Below are 13,840 nucleotides of genomic sequence, written 5' to 3'. Positions count from 1 at the left end.
AGTAATCGGTATTCAGGCATGCAGTTTTAAAAGAGACTGCAGTGATGGAAAGGCTCCAACAAATTCCTTAAGAAGTTTCTGAAAAGTTACTTAAGCTTAATTCATCATAACATTAGCGAACAAGATAAGCTTCTTTTTGTGAAAAGTTTTAAGATGGTCTGAAAATGATTTTTGTCCCTGTCTGAAAACCTTATAAAGACAAACTTAGAAATATTAAGTGTTAGGGGGTTCTGCAGAACCTCCTTTCACCTTTAGGGCAAATATGGAAGAGGGTTAAATTGCCATTATATTCCTCGACCCATTTTTTATTTTGTAAAATGTGATGACACAAATTTATTTTCTTTCTTCCAAATGAGGTTATTACTTAACACTTGTCATACTTCAGTTCCCAGTTTTATAAATCAATTCAATTTGTTAGATTCAGCATTTTTTCAATGACCTAACAGAGAAGAATAGAAGTGTTATTGTAGTTAACTGGCGATTCATTCTTACATAACACATCCTCAGCCCTCCAGTTGATGTGTTGATCCAGTCAAGTGTAGGCAATCATGATTATTGTCAACTCTGAATTAAACTTTTTCAGAAATTCTGAATTAGTAGTTAGACTGTTTTAGCTACTTTAGCATGGAGCACCTAATCCTAAATATTTCAGCTTTTCTAAAACTATTTATAACATGTGTGAAACATGGTTAAATTGGACTCTTTAACATCAGTGATAACAGCTGGAGAATTTACAATAGTTCTGCTTCAAAAAAACATGTCCCACACTGACTGCTACTGCCATGTAGCAGTACTATTGAGTTGCTTCTGGAATACTGTTTATTCCTCATGTTTTACTGTCGCTGTTAATAGATACTGATAAAATGGGACTGCTCTGTCAAATGGGCACATAAAATTCCTCTTTAAAAATCATTTGCTTTGTAAAGTAAACAAACCAAAACTTTCCACTGACACTGGGCATCACACCACAGATTTGATGTTTACTATTTGCATGGGCTCACTTCAACTATATGAATCAAAAACATAATTGCAAATATCTCCTCAAATGTAAAAAAAAATATGCCTGATGATTTTTAGGAGAGAGACCCTGTACATAATGTAGGAAGTCTGACAAATTATATGGCATTGCATGTGTTATGAGTCTGTAGATATAAGATGCATGTTAATTAAAAAATAGATTGAACTCCAGATCTCAAATGTTTCACAAATATTGTATGTTTTAATGTTTTCACCAAACTGAATCATAGCCAAAAGTCAAGTACAGTGGTTACTATAACCCTGTTGCATCCCTATACCATCTGTCAGTGTTCATATACTTCTCATAGCTAAGTGGAAATGCTTCATATGTCTAGTTTCTTTGTGTTGTACATGAACAAAATAGCAGCTACATAAAACAAAATTGTTATGATTCATCAACACAGTGTTGATTATAAATGATCTATCACATATTTAAAATTTGATAAAATTATTTTTCAATGTTTACAGTTTTCACAAGCAATTCTGCAGAAGAGTATAAAGATTGTCAATGAGACTCCAGCAGCACTGAAGGAAAAATTACTTCATTCATTCATATCAGGAATAATTAAGGAACCAGAGTTCTTCAATGGATGTAAGGGAAAGGACAAAGAGTTCAGAAGACTTTTATATTCATTATGTTTTTTTCATGCTGTTATACAAGAAAGGCGGAAATATGGTGCTATTGGATGGAACAGACCATATAATTTCAATGAATCAGATCTGAATATTTCAATCAGACAGCTTCAGGTTATTAAAAACTAAATAATTATCAATATTAACTCACTGGCACTGATTTATGCACTATAAATGTAAGCCACAATTACGTTAGAAATACACACAAGGGACATCTTTAGAAAAACTATATCATTTCTCCATTCAATTTATTCATTTTTAACACAATATTTTGTTGTCTTACCATATGTAATGTTCATGTCTGATTGTGTTTTATGTTTATAACTTTTCTCATGAACTTTGCCTTGATTTTCATTATAGTACTAGACTATTCTAATACAGTATTATTGCTAAATATCTCCAAAGTATCCTAATATTTACTACAGACCTCCGTCTTCTCCACCTCAAAAGTAAACAAATAGATAAATAAAACACATCTGTGGATCATCTTCCGAGTTATGCAGAAATAATTCAAATTCTTCATTTTTGCAAGTGGCTTATGGAAGACCCTTAATAAGATTTCTGAAGAATATTTTGTTAACAGGCACAGTGGATATTAGATGTTTTGGTGAGGCTTCATCATAAAATAGTGAACAGGTTGTAACATAATATGTATCTGGTAGAAGGCCCAGCCAACTACATTTAGATCTTAAATTCTTGAGGGCATGAAAGTATTGTTTGGCAGTGGTGGTGATGGTCCAGCCATCCAGCTTGAGCAGCATTGGGGAATTCCTAACCCAGTGGTGGTTAGGGAGTTGATATAAATGACTGGTCAGTGCAGATACAAGGAGGGAAATTCCATGCTCATTAAGGGACCAGTGGCAGACAGGATGCATGGCCAACAATAAGAACTGAGACTCAGGTTACATTAAAAAGTGAAGGAATATGCAAACATTAAAGACTAAATAGTAATTCAACTGTTCATCATGAAACTAATCTGAGTACAGGAAAATCACTAAGCAGCCATAATGCTTCTATTGTAATACTAATACTTGTGATATATCTGATAATATGCCAATTAGCTTTTGATGGAAGCAAATCAAGTGAGAATCACATAAAGTTTAATCAGAAGTAAGCATTACATGTGGTCTCTTCAGATATCATATCCCACCATAGCGTTGCACTCTAGCTATTGGTTGTGAATGCTACACAGTCAGAATCATTAAAGTATTAGTTATAACATAGATTTAGTGCAGACCAATGACAGATCATCATGCCCTCCACACGAACACAGTGAATTCAGCATGATACTTTTGTCATCAATCATCCATGCATACTTTAATACCATACTATGTGGAAGTACATGATTAATTGTTTATATGAAATTATTGCATGAAATATGTGTTGTCTGGTACCATTCAAACCAGAAAGAACGGAACATCATATAATGTAAACAGTTTTATTGTAACAGTATAAGGCAAAATTTGGTGATTCATTTTATTAAGGATTCCATTTTATTTGGCATTCAGTTTTATTAAGACTTAGAGTTAAGAAGGGAGGCAGACTGTAGCCTCCATTGGCATGGTCCCATATGCTGTCAACTGTCTTATTGGCACTGAGTGGTACTGATGGGGTGTCTGGAGGCCAGCTGGGAACTAGGGGACCATGTGAAAGAGGGAGTTCATGTTACACTGGTAAAGATGCAGTTACATTTGGGGAGTTTTAAGAACAGTTTTCAAGTGATGGTTTAACTCAGGTGGCATTCAGTTGCTTTAGATACTATAAAAATTGTTGGGACTCTGAAAGTAATCATGTGATGTGGCTTCTAGCCAAAACTCTGTAGTTGAGGTATGCTGTTGAGTTGAGCTCTATAGACAGTTAGTATTGGAGAATCTGATATATTTTCTGATTAAAACACTATACCTAGCTTCACTGAGAGATTTATTGTATTAATTATTTAAATAATTTGCACAGGACCACCACTTTCACTTATTTCAAAGAGCTTCTGGGTGATTAAACCATGCATGGTCAACTACATCATTTAATTGTGACATCACCTGATATCATTTAATTTATGTAATGCAATCAGCTGCACAATATGTTATTCATTATTCAGAATGACTAGCTAATGTCTGGTAAATTAGACTGTAAGGTGACTGACAGCTGATGTATATTATACAGTTAAGCAACTGGAGGGTATTAAAGCCAATGTATCTGGATTATCTGGATTAACCTCTATGACAATACTGAGCCAAATCTCTAATCTGAGTCACATGTTTCCCAATACCAGTCTTTATCACATTATTTCATGGTAAGTCATAAATAGTTTGTCTCATCTGGGATACTTAAATGTGATCTTAACTTTTCTCATTCATTCCACTCTTTTCACTGGTAAGTTACAAGGTGCATTCTCATTGTAGAATGTGATCCAATGAAGCCACAAATTCAGTCAATTCTCTTAAATTCATTCAACATTTTTAGAGAAGTGTCCTCGAACACAGCAAATTGTACCCACTATCCTAACTTCTGCAAATGCAGTTATGATAGTTTGGTCACTTACAGCAAATAAAATGCTCCATATTCTTTTGTTTATATACCAGATGATCAGAAAGTCAGTATAAATTTGAAAACTTAATAAACCACAGAATAATGGAGATAGAAAGGTAAAAATTGACACACATGCTTGGAATGACATGGGGTTTTATTAGAAACAAAAAAAATTCAAAGTTCACAAAATGTCCAACAGACGGCGCTGGACAGCAAAACGTCAGTGACTGTGCATGACAATCGTGTATAAAAGGAACTGTAATGAGAGAGAGAATCAGATGCTCAGCAGTCGCAGCGTGTTGACGTTACCTGAAAAGACGCTTTTAGTGAAGCTGTATTATGAGAATGGGGAATATGCTAGTTCAGCGTTACGATCCTATCGCCATAGCAAGAGGATTTGAATGGGTAAAGGTCCGTTGACAAATGCAGCTGTAGCGAGAATGATTTCGAAGTTCGAAGCCACGGGTTGTTTGGACGATAGACCCCGTAGTGGCTGACCAAGCACAAGGCGTAATGCTGCTGAGACAGTTCAGGAAGAAATGGAGACGGTAGCGGGTTCGTCTATGCATGGGGACATCAGCACTCGTGCAGTCGCACGTCGCACCGGCATTCCATACGCTACTGTTTGGTTGGCACTTACGCATACCCTCCGATGCTATCTGTACAAAATACACCAGCATCATGAACTGTTACCTGGCAATTTAGTGAAGCGGAGGGCCTTTGCGGTGTGGGCGTTTCAAAAGATGGCAGAAGATGACAATTGGTTGAGTAACGTGTTGTGGACCGACGAAGCTCATTTCATGCTCCTAGGGTCTGTTAATGCCCACAACTGCAGAATTTGGGCTACTGAAAATCCTAGAACTCTCGTGGAAACTCCATTGCATGACGAGAAAGATGGTATGGGTTGGATTTACCACATCTACTGTTATCGGGCCTTTTTTCTTTGAGGAAATGCATGATTCTGGTTTTGTAACTGCTACCGTGATGGGTGAGAGGTACGACATTATGTTACAGAATCGCATCATCTGCAGCCTGGCTGATAAACACATGCTGGAATGTACGATGTTTATGCAGGATGGCGCTCCACCCCATATTGCTAGATGTGTGAAAGATCTCTTGCACGAGTCATTTGGTCATGATCATGTGCTCAGCTGCCACTTTCGTCATGCTTGGCCTCCCAGGTCCCCAGACCTCAGTCCATGCCCATTGGCTTTGGGGTTACCTGAAGTCGCAAGTGTATTGTGATCGTCCGACATCTCTAGTGATGCTGAAAGACAACATCCGATGTCAATGTCTCACCATAACTCCGAACATGCTTTACAGTGCTGTTCACATCATTATTCCTCAACTACAGCTATTGTTGAGGAATGATGGTGGACATATTGAGCATTTCCTGTAAAGAACATCATCTTTGCTTTGTCTTATTTTGTTATGCTAATTATTGCTATTCTCATCAGATGAAGCACCGTCTGTTGGACATTTTTTGAACTTTTGTATTTTTTTGGTTCTAATAAAACTCCATGTCATTCCAAGCATGTGTGTCAATTTGTACCTCTCTATCTACATTATTCTGTGATTTATTCAGTTTTCAAATTTATACTGACTTTTTGATCACCTGGTACATTATGGATTTTGTTGGTGGAGTTTTGTAAATAATGATTCAGATAATGACAGACAATTGGTCTCTAGATTAAATTGGTAGAACCACATGAGAATGACTATCAGTGCTAAGGTGTCAGGATTAAAGCTGTCAAGCATCATGTGAGAGGACTCTAAATGCTGGGCCTTCAGTTCCTAAGTAAGACGAGGTATTATGTACCAATTAAAAATACTCTTAGCATGAAGACATTGTTTCTTGGCATTTGATACCTAGAGAACATTGGATATTCCATTAGTTGTTGCTGTGCCCTTTTGTCATTCGCCAATCAAAATAGCAAATATATATATATATATATATATTATTTGTGACTGTTGTAGAGTGTATGGACAAAAATTAATTTTCAATAAAATTTCTTAATTAATTGAAGAGGAGAGTGTGATTGTGAATGTAGAAGGCTCCCTAGACAGCAAGTGAAATCTCTCAAAGCACTGATTCATACTCAGACCTATTCTCTTTAGGTAAGATAAACCTGGCCTCTACACAAGGTTTGATTTGAACAGGATATTGCTTTACTAGGTGTAGTAATTTGGATGTGATATCCCTTTGAACAAACATTATTATTAAGGGATGTAAAGTTTGATGTGAACTACAAGCCCTGGTGAAACTTGACATTTTTAATGTGTACAAATAATTTGAAGAGGGAAAAAAAGTGATAGGTGGCAGAAAAAAATCCTACCACTGACTGAAATCTTTGTGTATCTTGCACACACACACACCTAGCCACTAAACAACTTATTTTAAAATAATAGCAGATCATCAGATGGATATGTTCATATTCTTTGGTATACATTTATTGAATAATGCATGGAACATGGATATGGAGGCACCTTGTCTACATATACACTTAATAGCCAAAGAAACTGGTACACCTGCCTAATATTGTGTAGGGGGCCCACGAGCTCGCAGAAGTGCCGCAACATGACACGGCATGGACTCAAATAATGTCTGAATTAGTACTGTAGGGAATTGACACCATTAATCCTGCAGGGCTGCCATAAATCCCAAAGATTATGAGGGGGTGGATATCTCTTGTAAGGCATTCCAGATATCCTCAATAACGTTCATGTCTGGAGAGTATGATGGGCAGTAGAAGAGTGTTCCTGGAGACACTGTAGCAATTCTGGATCTGTGGGGTGCCCCATTGTCCTGCTGGAATTGTTCAAGTCCATCAGAATGCACAATGGATATGAATAGATGCAGATGATCAGACAGGATGCCAACATACAAGTCACCTGTCAAAGTCATATCTAGACTTATCAGGGATCCCACAGCACTCCAACCACACACGCCTCACACCATTACAGAGCCTTGACAAGCTTGAACAGTCCCCTGCTGACATTCAGGGTCCATGGATTCCTGAGGTTCTCTCCATACCCATACACATCCATCCATTCAACACAATTTGAAATGAGACTCATCCGACCAGGCAACATGTTTCCAGTCATCAACAATGCAATGTTGGTTTGATGGGCTCAGGCAAGGCATAAAGCTTTGTGTTGTGCAGTCTGCAAGGGTACTCGAATGGACCTTCAGCTCCAAAAGCCTATATGAATGATGTTTCATTGACTGGTTCACACGCTGACACTTGTTGAATTGAAATCTTCATCAATTAGCAGAATGGTTAGACTTCTGTCATGTTGAATGGTTCTCTTCAGTCGTCATTGGTCCCACTCTTGCAGGATCATTTTCTGGCTGCAGCAATGTTGGAGATTTGATGTTTAACTGGAGTCCTGATATTCACGATACACTCATGAAATGTTTGTACCAGAAAATCTCCACTTTATCACTACCTAGGAGATGCTGTGACCCATCACTCATTCGCTGACTATAACACTATGTTCAAACTCAGTTACACCTTGATAACCTGCCACTGAAGCAGCAGCAACTGATCTAACAACAGCACCAGACATTTGCTGCCTTATATAGGCATTGCCAATTGCAGTGCCATATTCTGCCTGTTCACATACCTCTGTATTTGAATATGCATGCCTATATCAGTTTCTTTAGTGCTGCAATGTAGTAAATCCATATTTTAAAATTTTTTAACAATAGACTATACAGATTGCTGCTTTATGCATTTGTTTAGGAAATCATACTCTCAATCATAATCCAGTCACTCTCTGAGGTTTCACAGTGCACCTTATGTTGGTGCACATAGCTATTCACATTCTACCAACAATTCTAAAAATTTTGCAACTTACTACATGATTTGCTCATGAGACTGAAGTTTCCTGTTACTACACTTGTATAAAACCTTCTTGAACTTCTTGCTGCTTTGATGCTGGATAAAACCCAGTTGCTTCTGATAAAGCCAATGGTGGCAATCAGTGACAGATTGAGATTTTACCCAGAGTCACATCTCCAGAGAAGTAAGTTATGTATTTAACTTTTCCTGTGTTTTCCTAGTAATCTACATCTACATCTACATCTACATGACTACTCTGCAATTCACATTTAAGTGCTTGGCAGAGGGTTCATCGAACCACTATCATACTATCTCTCTATTATTCCACTCCCGAACAGCGAGCGGGAAAAATGAACACCTAAACCTTTCTGTTCGAGCTCTGATTTCTCTTATTTTATTTTTATGATCATTCCTACCTATGTAGGTTGGGCTCAACAAAATATTTTCGCATTCGGAAGAGAAAGTTGGTGACTGAAATTTCGTAAAAAGGTCTCACCGCGACGAAAAACGTCTTTGCTGTAATGACTTCCATCCCAACTCGTGTACCATATCTGCCACTCTCTCTCGCCTATAATGTGATAATACAAAACGAGCTGCCCTTTTTTGCACCCTTTTGATGTCCTCCGTCAATCCCACCTGGTAAGGATCCCACACTGCGCAGCAATATTCTAACAGAGGACGAACGAGTGTAGTGTAAGCTGTCTCTTTAGTGGACTTGTTGCATCTTCTAAGTGTCCTGCCAATGAAACGCAACCTTTGGCTCGCCTTCCCAACAATATTATCTATGTGGTCCTTCCAACTGAAGTTGTTCGTAATTTTTACACCCAGGTACTTAGTTGAATTGACAGCCTTGAGAATTGTACTATTTATCGAGTAATCGAATTCCAACGGATTTCTTTTGGAACTCATGTTGATCATCTCACACTTTTCATTATTTAGCATCAACTGCCACCTGACACACCATACAGCAATCTTTTCTAAATCGCTTTGCAACAGATACTGGTCTTCGGATGACCTTACTAGATGGTAAATTACAGCATCATCTGCGAACAATCTAAGAGAACTGCTCAGATTGTCACTCATGTCATTTATATAGATCAGGAACAGCAGAGGTCCCAGGACGCTTCCCTGGGGAACACCTGATATCACTTCAGTTTTACTCGATGATTTGCCGTCTATTACTACGAACTGCGACCTTCCTGACAGGAAATCACGAATCCAGTCGCACAACTGAGACGATACCCCATGGGTCCACAGCTTGATTAGAAGTCGCTTGTGAGGAACGGTGTCAAAAGCTTTCCGGAAATCTAGAAATACGGAATCAACTTGACATCCCCTGTCGATAGCGGCCATTACTTCGTCTGAATAAAGAGCTAGCTGCGTTGCACAAGAGCGATGTTTTCTGAAGCCATGCTGATTACGTGTCAATAGATCGTTCCCTTCGAGGTGATTCATAATGTTTGAATACAGTATATGCTCCAAAACCCTACTGCAAACCGACGTCAATGATATAGGTCTGTAGTTAAATGGATTACTCCTACTACCCTTCTTGAACACTGGTGCGACCTGCGCAATTTTCCAATCTGTAGGTACAGATCTATCGGTGAGCGAGCAGTTGTATATGAGTGCTAAGTAGGGTGCTATAGTATCAGCGTAATCTGAAAGGAACCTAATCGGTATACAATCTGGACCTGAAGACTTGCCCGTATCAAGCGATTTGAGTTGCTTCGCAACCGCTAAGGTATCTACTTCTAAGAAACTCATGCCACCTCTTAAATTCCATACATCTTTTCTATTTAAGAGGTTTAATTTCATGATTTGTTAGTGTAAATTCATTCAGGCTGTAGCTCTGTAGTTGCTCATTTGTTCTTTTTTGTAGACAAGCATCCATTTGTTTAGTAAGCCAGTCAGTCAGGCCCTCAGCTGTCACCTGTTGATATCTCTAGTGCAACAAGTTACATATTTAGCTTTTGCTGTGTTTTCTAGCAGAATATTTGTTAATTTCCATGTGTTTTTTCCTACTCAATCAGTTTAATCTCATGTTTTTATCTGTATTTGTACATTCAGGCAGCCTGTAGCACAGTACTCATTTCTTCTGAACAGCCAGCTACATAGCTCATTAGGGCATCAGCATCCATTGGTGACACATGAGGAAAGTAGCAGGTTGCATATCTACCATGGGTAGGGTGGCTGCATGCTGTGTGCAGATGCAGGAGGAGTTGGCCACAGTTTGCTAACAGCTGAATGAATATTTGGCTATGGTCAGCAACCTTCAGGCTGCTACACCAGATAATATTGATACCAGTGAATCTGGTCCATCACATGGCTCTGCTGCAAAGACACTTCCTAGTGTACCCAGTGCAGTGGATCTGCTCTCACAGCTGGGTGAGTGGCTGATGGTAACATGTTTGTGTTGTCCGAGGCAGAGGGCTAAGATGGAGACTCGCCACCTGGTCTCACCTATATGTCCTGCAAGTGAAGAAATGTTTGTTCCTTCAGCAACACCCAATCAGGCATACATTGGTAGAGGTCTTCTGGTTATTGGGAGCTCCAACATGAGGTTCATAATGGAGCCCCTTGGAGAGATAGCATTCAAGGATGGAAAGAAAACCACTTTGCACTTGATATGTCTGAAAGAGGTCCTCGTGTGAGATGTGGAAGACACCTGCAGGGTGTAGTCTTCTGCATGTTGTGGTTCACATTAGCTTCACTTATGCCAGTCACATTGATTCTGAGGCCCTCCTCAGTTCATACAGGCAGCTGGTGAAGTCGATGAAGGCTACTGGTCTCTGCTGAATGCAAGTGAAGCTGGCAGTTTGTAGCATTGTTTCCTGATCTTATCAGGTGTTTGGTTTTGAGCCAAGTGGATGGTCTTAATGAAAGGCTTCATTGACTCTGGTGACAGTCTTGGCTGCAGATTTCTGGAAATGTGTTAAGGAGTGAGGAATTGTAAGACCCCTTTGATAGGTCAGGGGAACACTACACAAAGGAATCAGCTACTTGGGTAGCAGAGTACTTCTAGAGTGAACAGAGGTTTGTTATGCTAGGCAGTAGTTTGAGGTAATCTGATGAATACCTACCAGTTGTATTGCAAATAATGAAGTCAGACTGCATTCAGGGTAAAGACACTTTGACTGCCAAAATTTTATCAATCAATCACCTCCTTTTATTTGTCTGAAGACAACATTGCTGTTGCATAAGACATTGTCAAGTACAAGTTATTTCTTTGTGGGCAACAGAATGCAATGTTATACAGGGTGTCTCAGCTATCTTGTCCACCCAAAATATCTCTGGAACAATAACAGCTATTGGAAAACGACTTTCACCAGTATCAATGTAGGGCTGGGGCCTATGAATGTACATATTTGGACGCAGTCTAAAACGAAAGCATGTGTGTTTTTTAACGGTGTAAGGAGCGTATTTTTTCTTCTCGCACCTGTAGCATGAATCCTAGGCCTAATTTCACGCACGCGAATCGTAAGTAAGCAGTGAATTAAACTTATAGGTAAACGTTTCCAGTTGGTATAAATATATTATAAGTGTTGTTACATTAGTGGAAGTGTTAGTGAAGTGTTAAATAAAATTAAATGGGGTAAGAAGTTTATTTTCCTTCTTGCACCTGTAGCACAGACTTAAGGCTTAATTTCACGCGCGTATCATAAGTAAACAGTGAGTTAAACTTATATGAAATCAACATTGTTTTTTATTCATTACTCTTTCAACTTATTTATATCTGCCTGAATAGTTTCTAGGGTCTTTTGTTTACATATTAGTACTTAAATCAGTTTATATGATTTCTGTTTTTGCCATGAGTGAGAAGTGTATGACATGCCATAGGATCGTTAGTTCCAGGGTATGGTGTGATGTGTGTTGTAGTTTCTTTCATTGGGGCAAATGTAGTGGCGTGGGAAATGGGGACATAAATGAGGCTCACCAGTGGTATTGTAGAATATGCAGTAGGGATAGGAAAATACCGAAACAGGAAGGGAAAATTGCAGCTCTTCAAGCTGACCTAGACAAGGCAAGGGAGGATCTTGCCAAGTTAAAGAGGGAGAAGGGTGAACAGAAGTGGGAAGTGGCAACAGGTAATAGGGGCAACAGGCAAAGGAGAGCATCAGACAGCTTTGTGATAAATCTTGAAAATAGATTTGACCTTTTGCCTCAGTCAGAATTGGATGAGCCTCATGTAACTGAAGTTGTAGAAAGGACACAACAAGCTTTCAAGGACTTGAAAAAGGTAGGGTAATTTGTAAAAAGAAGTTCTGTTGTTAGGTAGTTCCCATGGTAGAGGTGTTGGCCAACTACTGCAGGAAAATCTAGGTCCAGAGTACCAGGTCACAAACTTTTTCAAGCCTAGTGTACATCTGGGTCAGGTAACAGAGGATATAGTTTCTTTATGCAAGGATTTCACGAAGGAGGATGCCGTGGTTATAGTGGGTGGTCCACGAAACAGCATTGACAGAGACTCTGAATATTCCATAGAGAGTGACCTGATGAAGATAGCATCAGCAATGAAGCATACGAGTGTGGGATTTGTGTCTGTGTTGAGACACCATGATCGGCATCATTTGGACTCTTCTGTAGGGAGGGTGAACTTGGAGTTGGAGTGGCTGCTTAGGACGGATATAGGGTCCAATATTGGTTTGATTCCTGTGGATGCTATTGATAGGTGGGATTACACTAGGCATGGCTTTCACCTTAATAGGAAAGGGAAGGGAAAACTGTCTGGCTTGATTGCAGGAAACTTAAGGGAGGACACTGTCACAAGTGGTAAAATACCAGTGATCACAGGTATCAGAGGGATGCCTTTTTTAGGATAGGGAAGGGGGATAGGAAACAAGTTTCAAGAGAGATTGGCAGACATACTCAATTTGAGAAAACAGATGAACAGGAGTCAGATTTTAGCATACAGCCTCCATTTAAACAATGTTTAACAGAAAGTAATCAGAAACTGCCAGTTCATCTTCACCAAAGCAGTTATAATCCCATTAGTATGCAGTATCAGTTATCTTTATTACACCAGAACATTCTGGGACTCAGAAATAAAGTTGATGAACTACTCATTTGTATCGATGAAATAAATTCATCTAACCAAATTGACATAATCTGCCTCTCTGAACATCAGGTGACCACTGGTATAGATATGTTAGACATTTCAGGATTTAAGGTAGCTTCTTACTTCTGCAGAGTAGATATGGATGGAGGAGGAGTTGCCACATTTATTAAAAACTGCCATAAATTCAAGAACATTGACGTTAATAAATTCCGGTTAGAGCAGTATCTAGAAGCATGTGCAACAGAAGTAGAGTTCCATAACAGATCCTATGTAATAATAACTATTTACTGAACACCTGCAGGAAATTACAATCTATTCATAAATGATCTAGATGCTCTTTTGGGTTATTTAACAGTAAGAAACAAGTAAATTTTGATTGCTGGTGACTTTAATACAGATTTTCTAATTCAATCTTCCAGTAAACATTTACTGCAGTTAGTAATGCTGTCTTTCAATCGAAATCACACTGTAAACTTTCCAACTAGGATCACTAAATCCTCAAGGATTTTTATAGACAAATCAAAGGAACAAAATCATATCATAAAACCTGTAATAAATGAACTGTCAGATCATGACATGCAGCTCCTTGTTTTAGATGTAAATTCTAAGCAGATTGTCAAGACTACTAAATCTGAGTACAGGAGAGTATTCAATCAACCAAAAATTTAGTGTTTTAGAAAACTGCTCAAAGATGTGATCTGGAAAGATGTTTATAGTGCTCATGACATGAATGAAAAATATAACACATTCATGAACAATGTCA

At 38.6% G+C, this 13,840-nt stretch overlaps 1 protein-coding gene across 1 annotated transcript in view; it reads left to right on the top strand.

Moving 5' to 3' along the window:
- Positions 1-13,840, top strand: part of LOC126298331 (dynein axonemal heavy chain 7-like) — a 1,150,327-nt gene that overhangs the window by 1,038,602 nt on the left and 97,885 nt on the right. The window contains exon 53 of the mRNA XM_049989626.1: positions 1,486-1,764. Within this exon, the coding sequence (XP_049845583.1) occupies positions 1,486-1,764 (279 nt within the window). The remainder of the gene's footprint in view (positions 1-1,485; positions 1,765-13,840) is intronic.

Source organism: Schistocerca gregaria, chromosome X (assembly GCF_023897955.1).
Source record: "Schistocerca gregaria isolate iqSchGreg1 chromosome X, iqSchGreg1.2, whole genome shotgun sequence".
Classification (NCBI taxonomy): Eukaryota; Metazoa; Arthropoda; class Insecta; order Orthoptera; family Acrididae; genus Schistocerca; species Schistocerca gregaria.
This window is presented reverse-complemented; position numbering and strand designations above follow the sequence as displayed.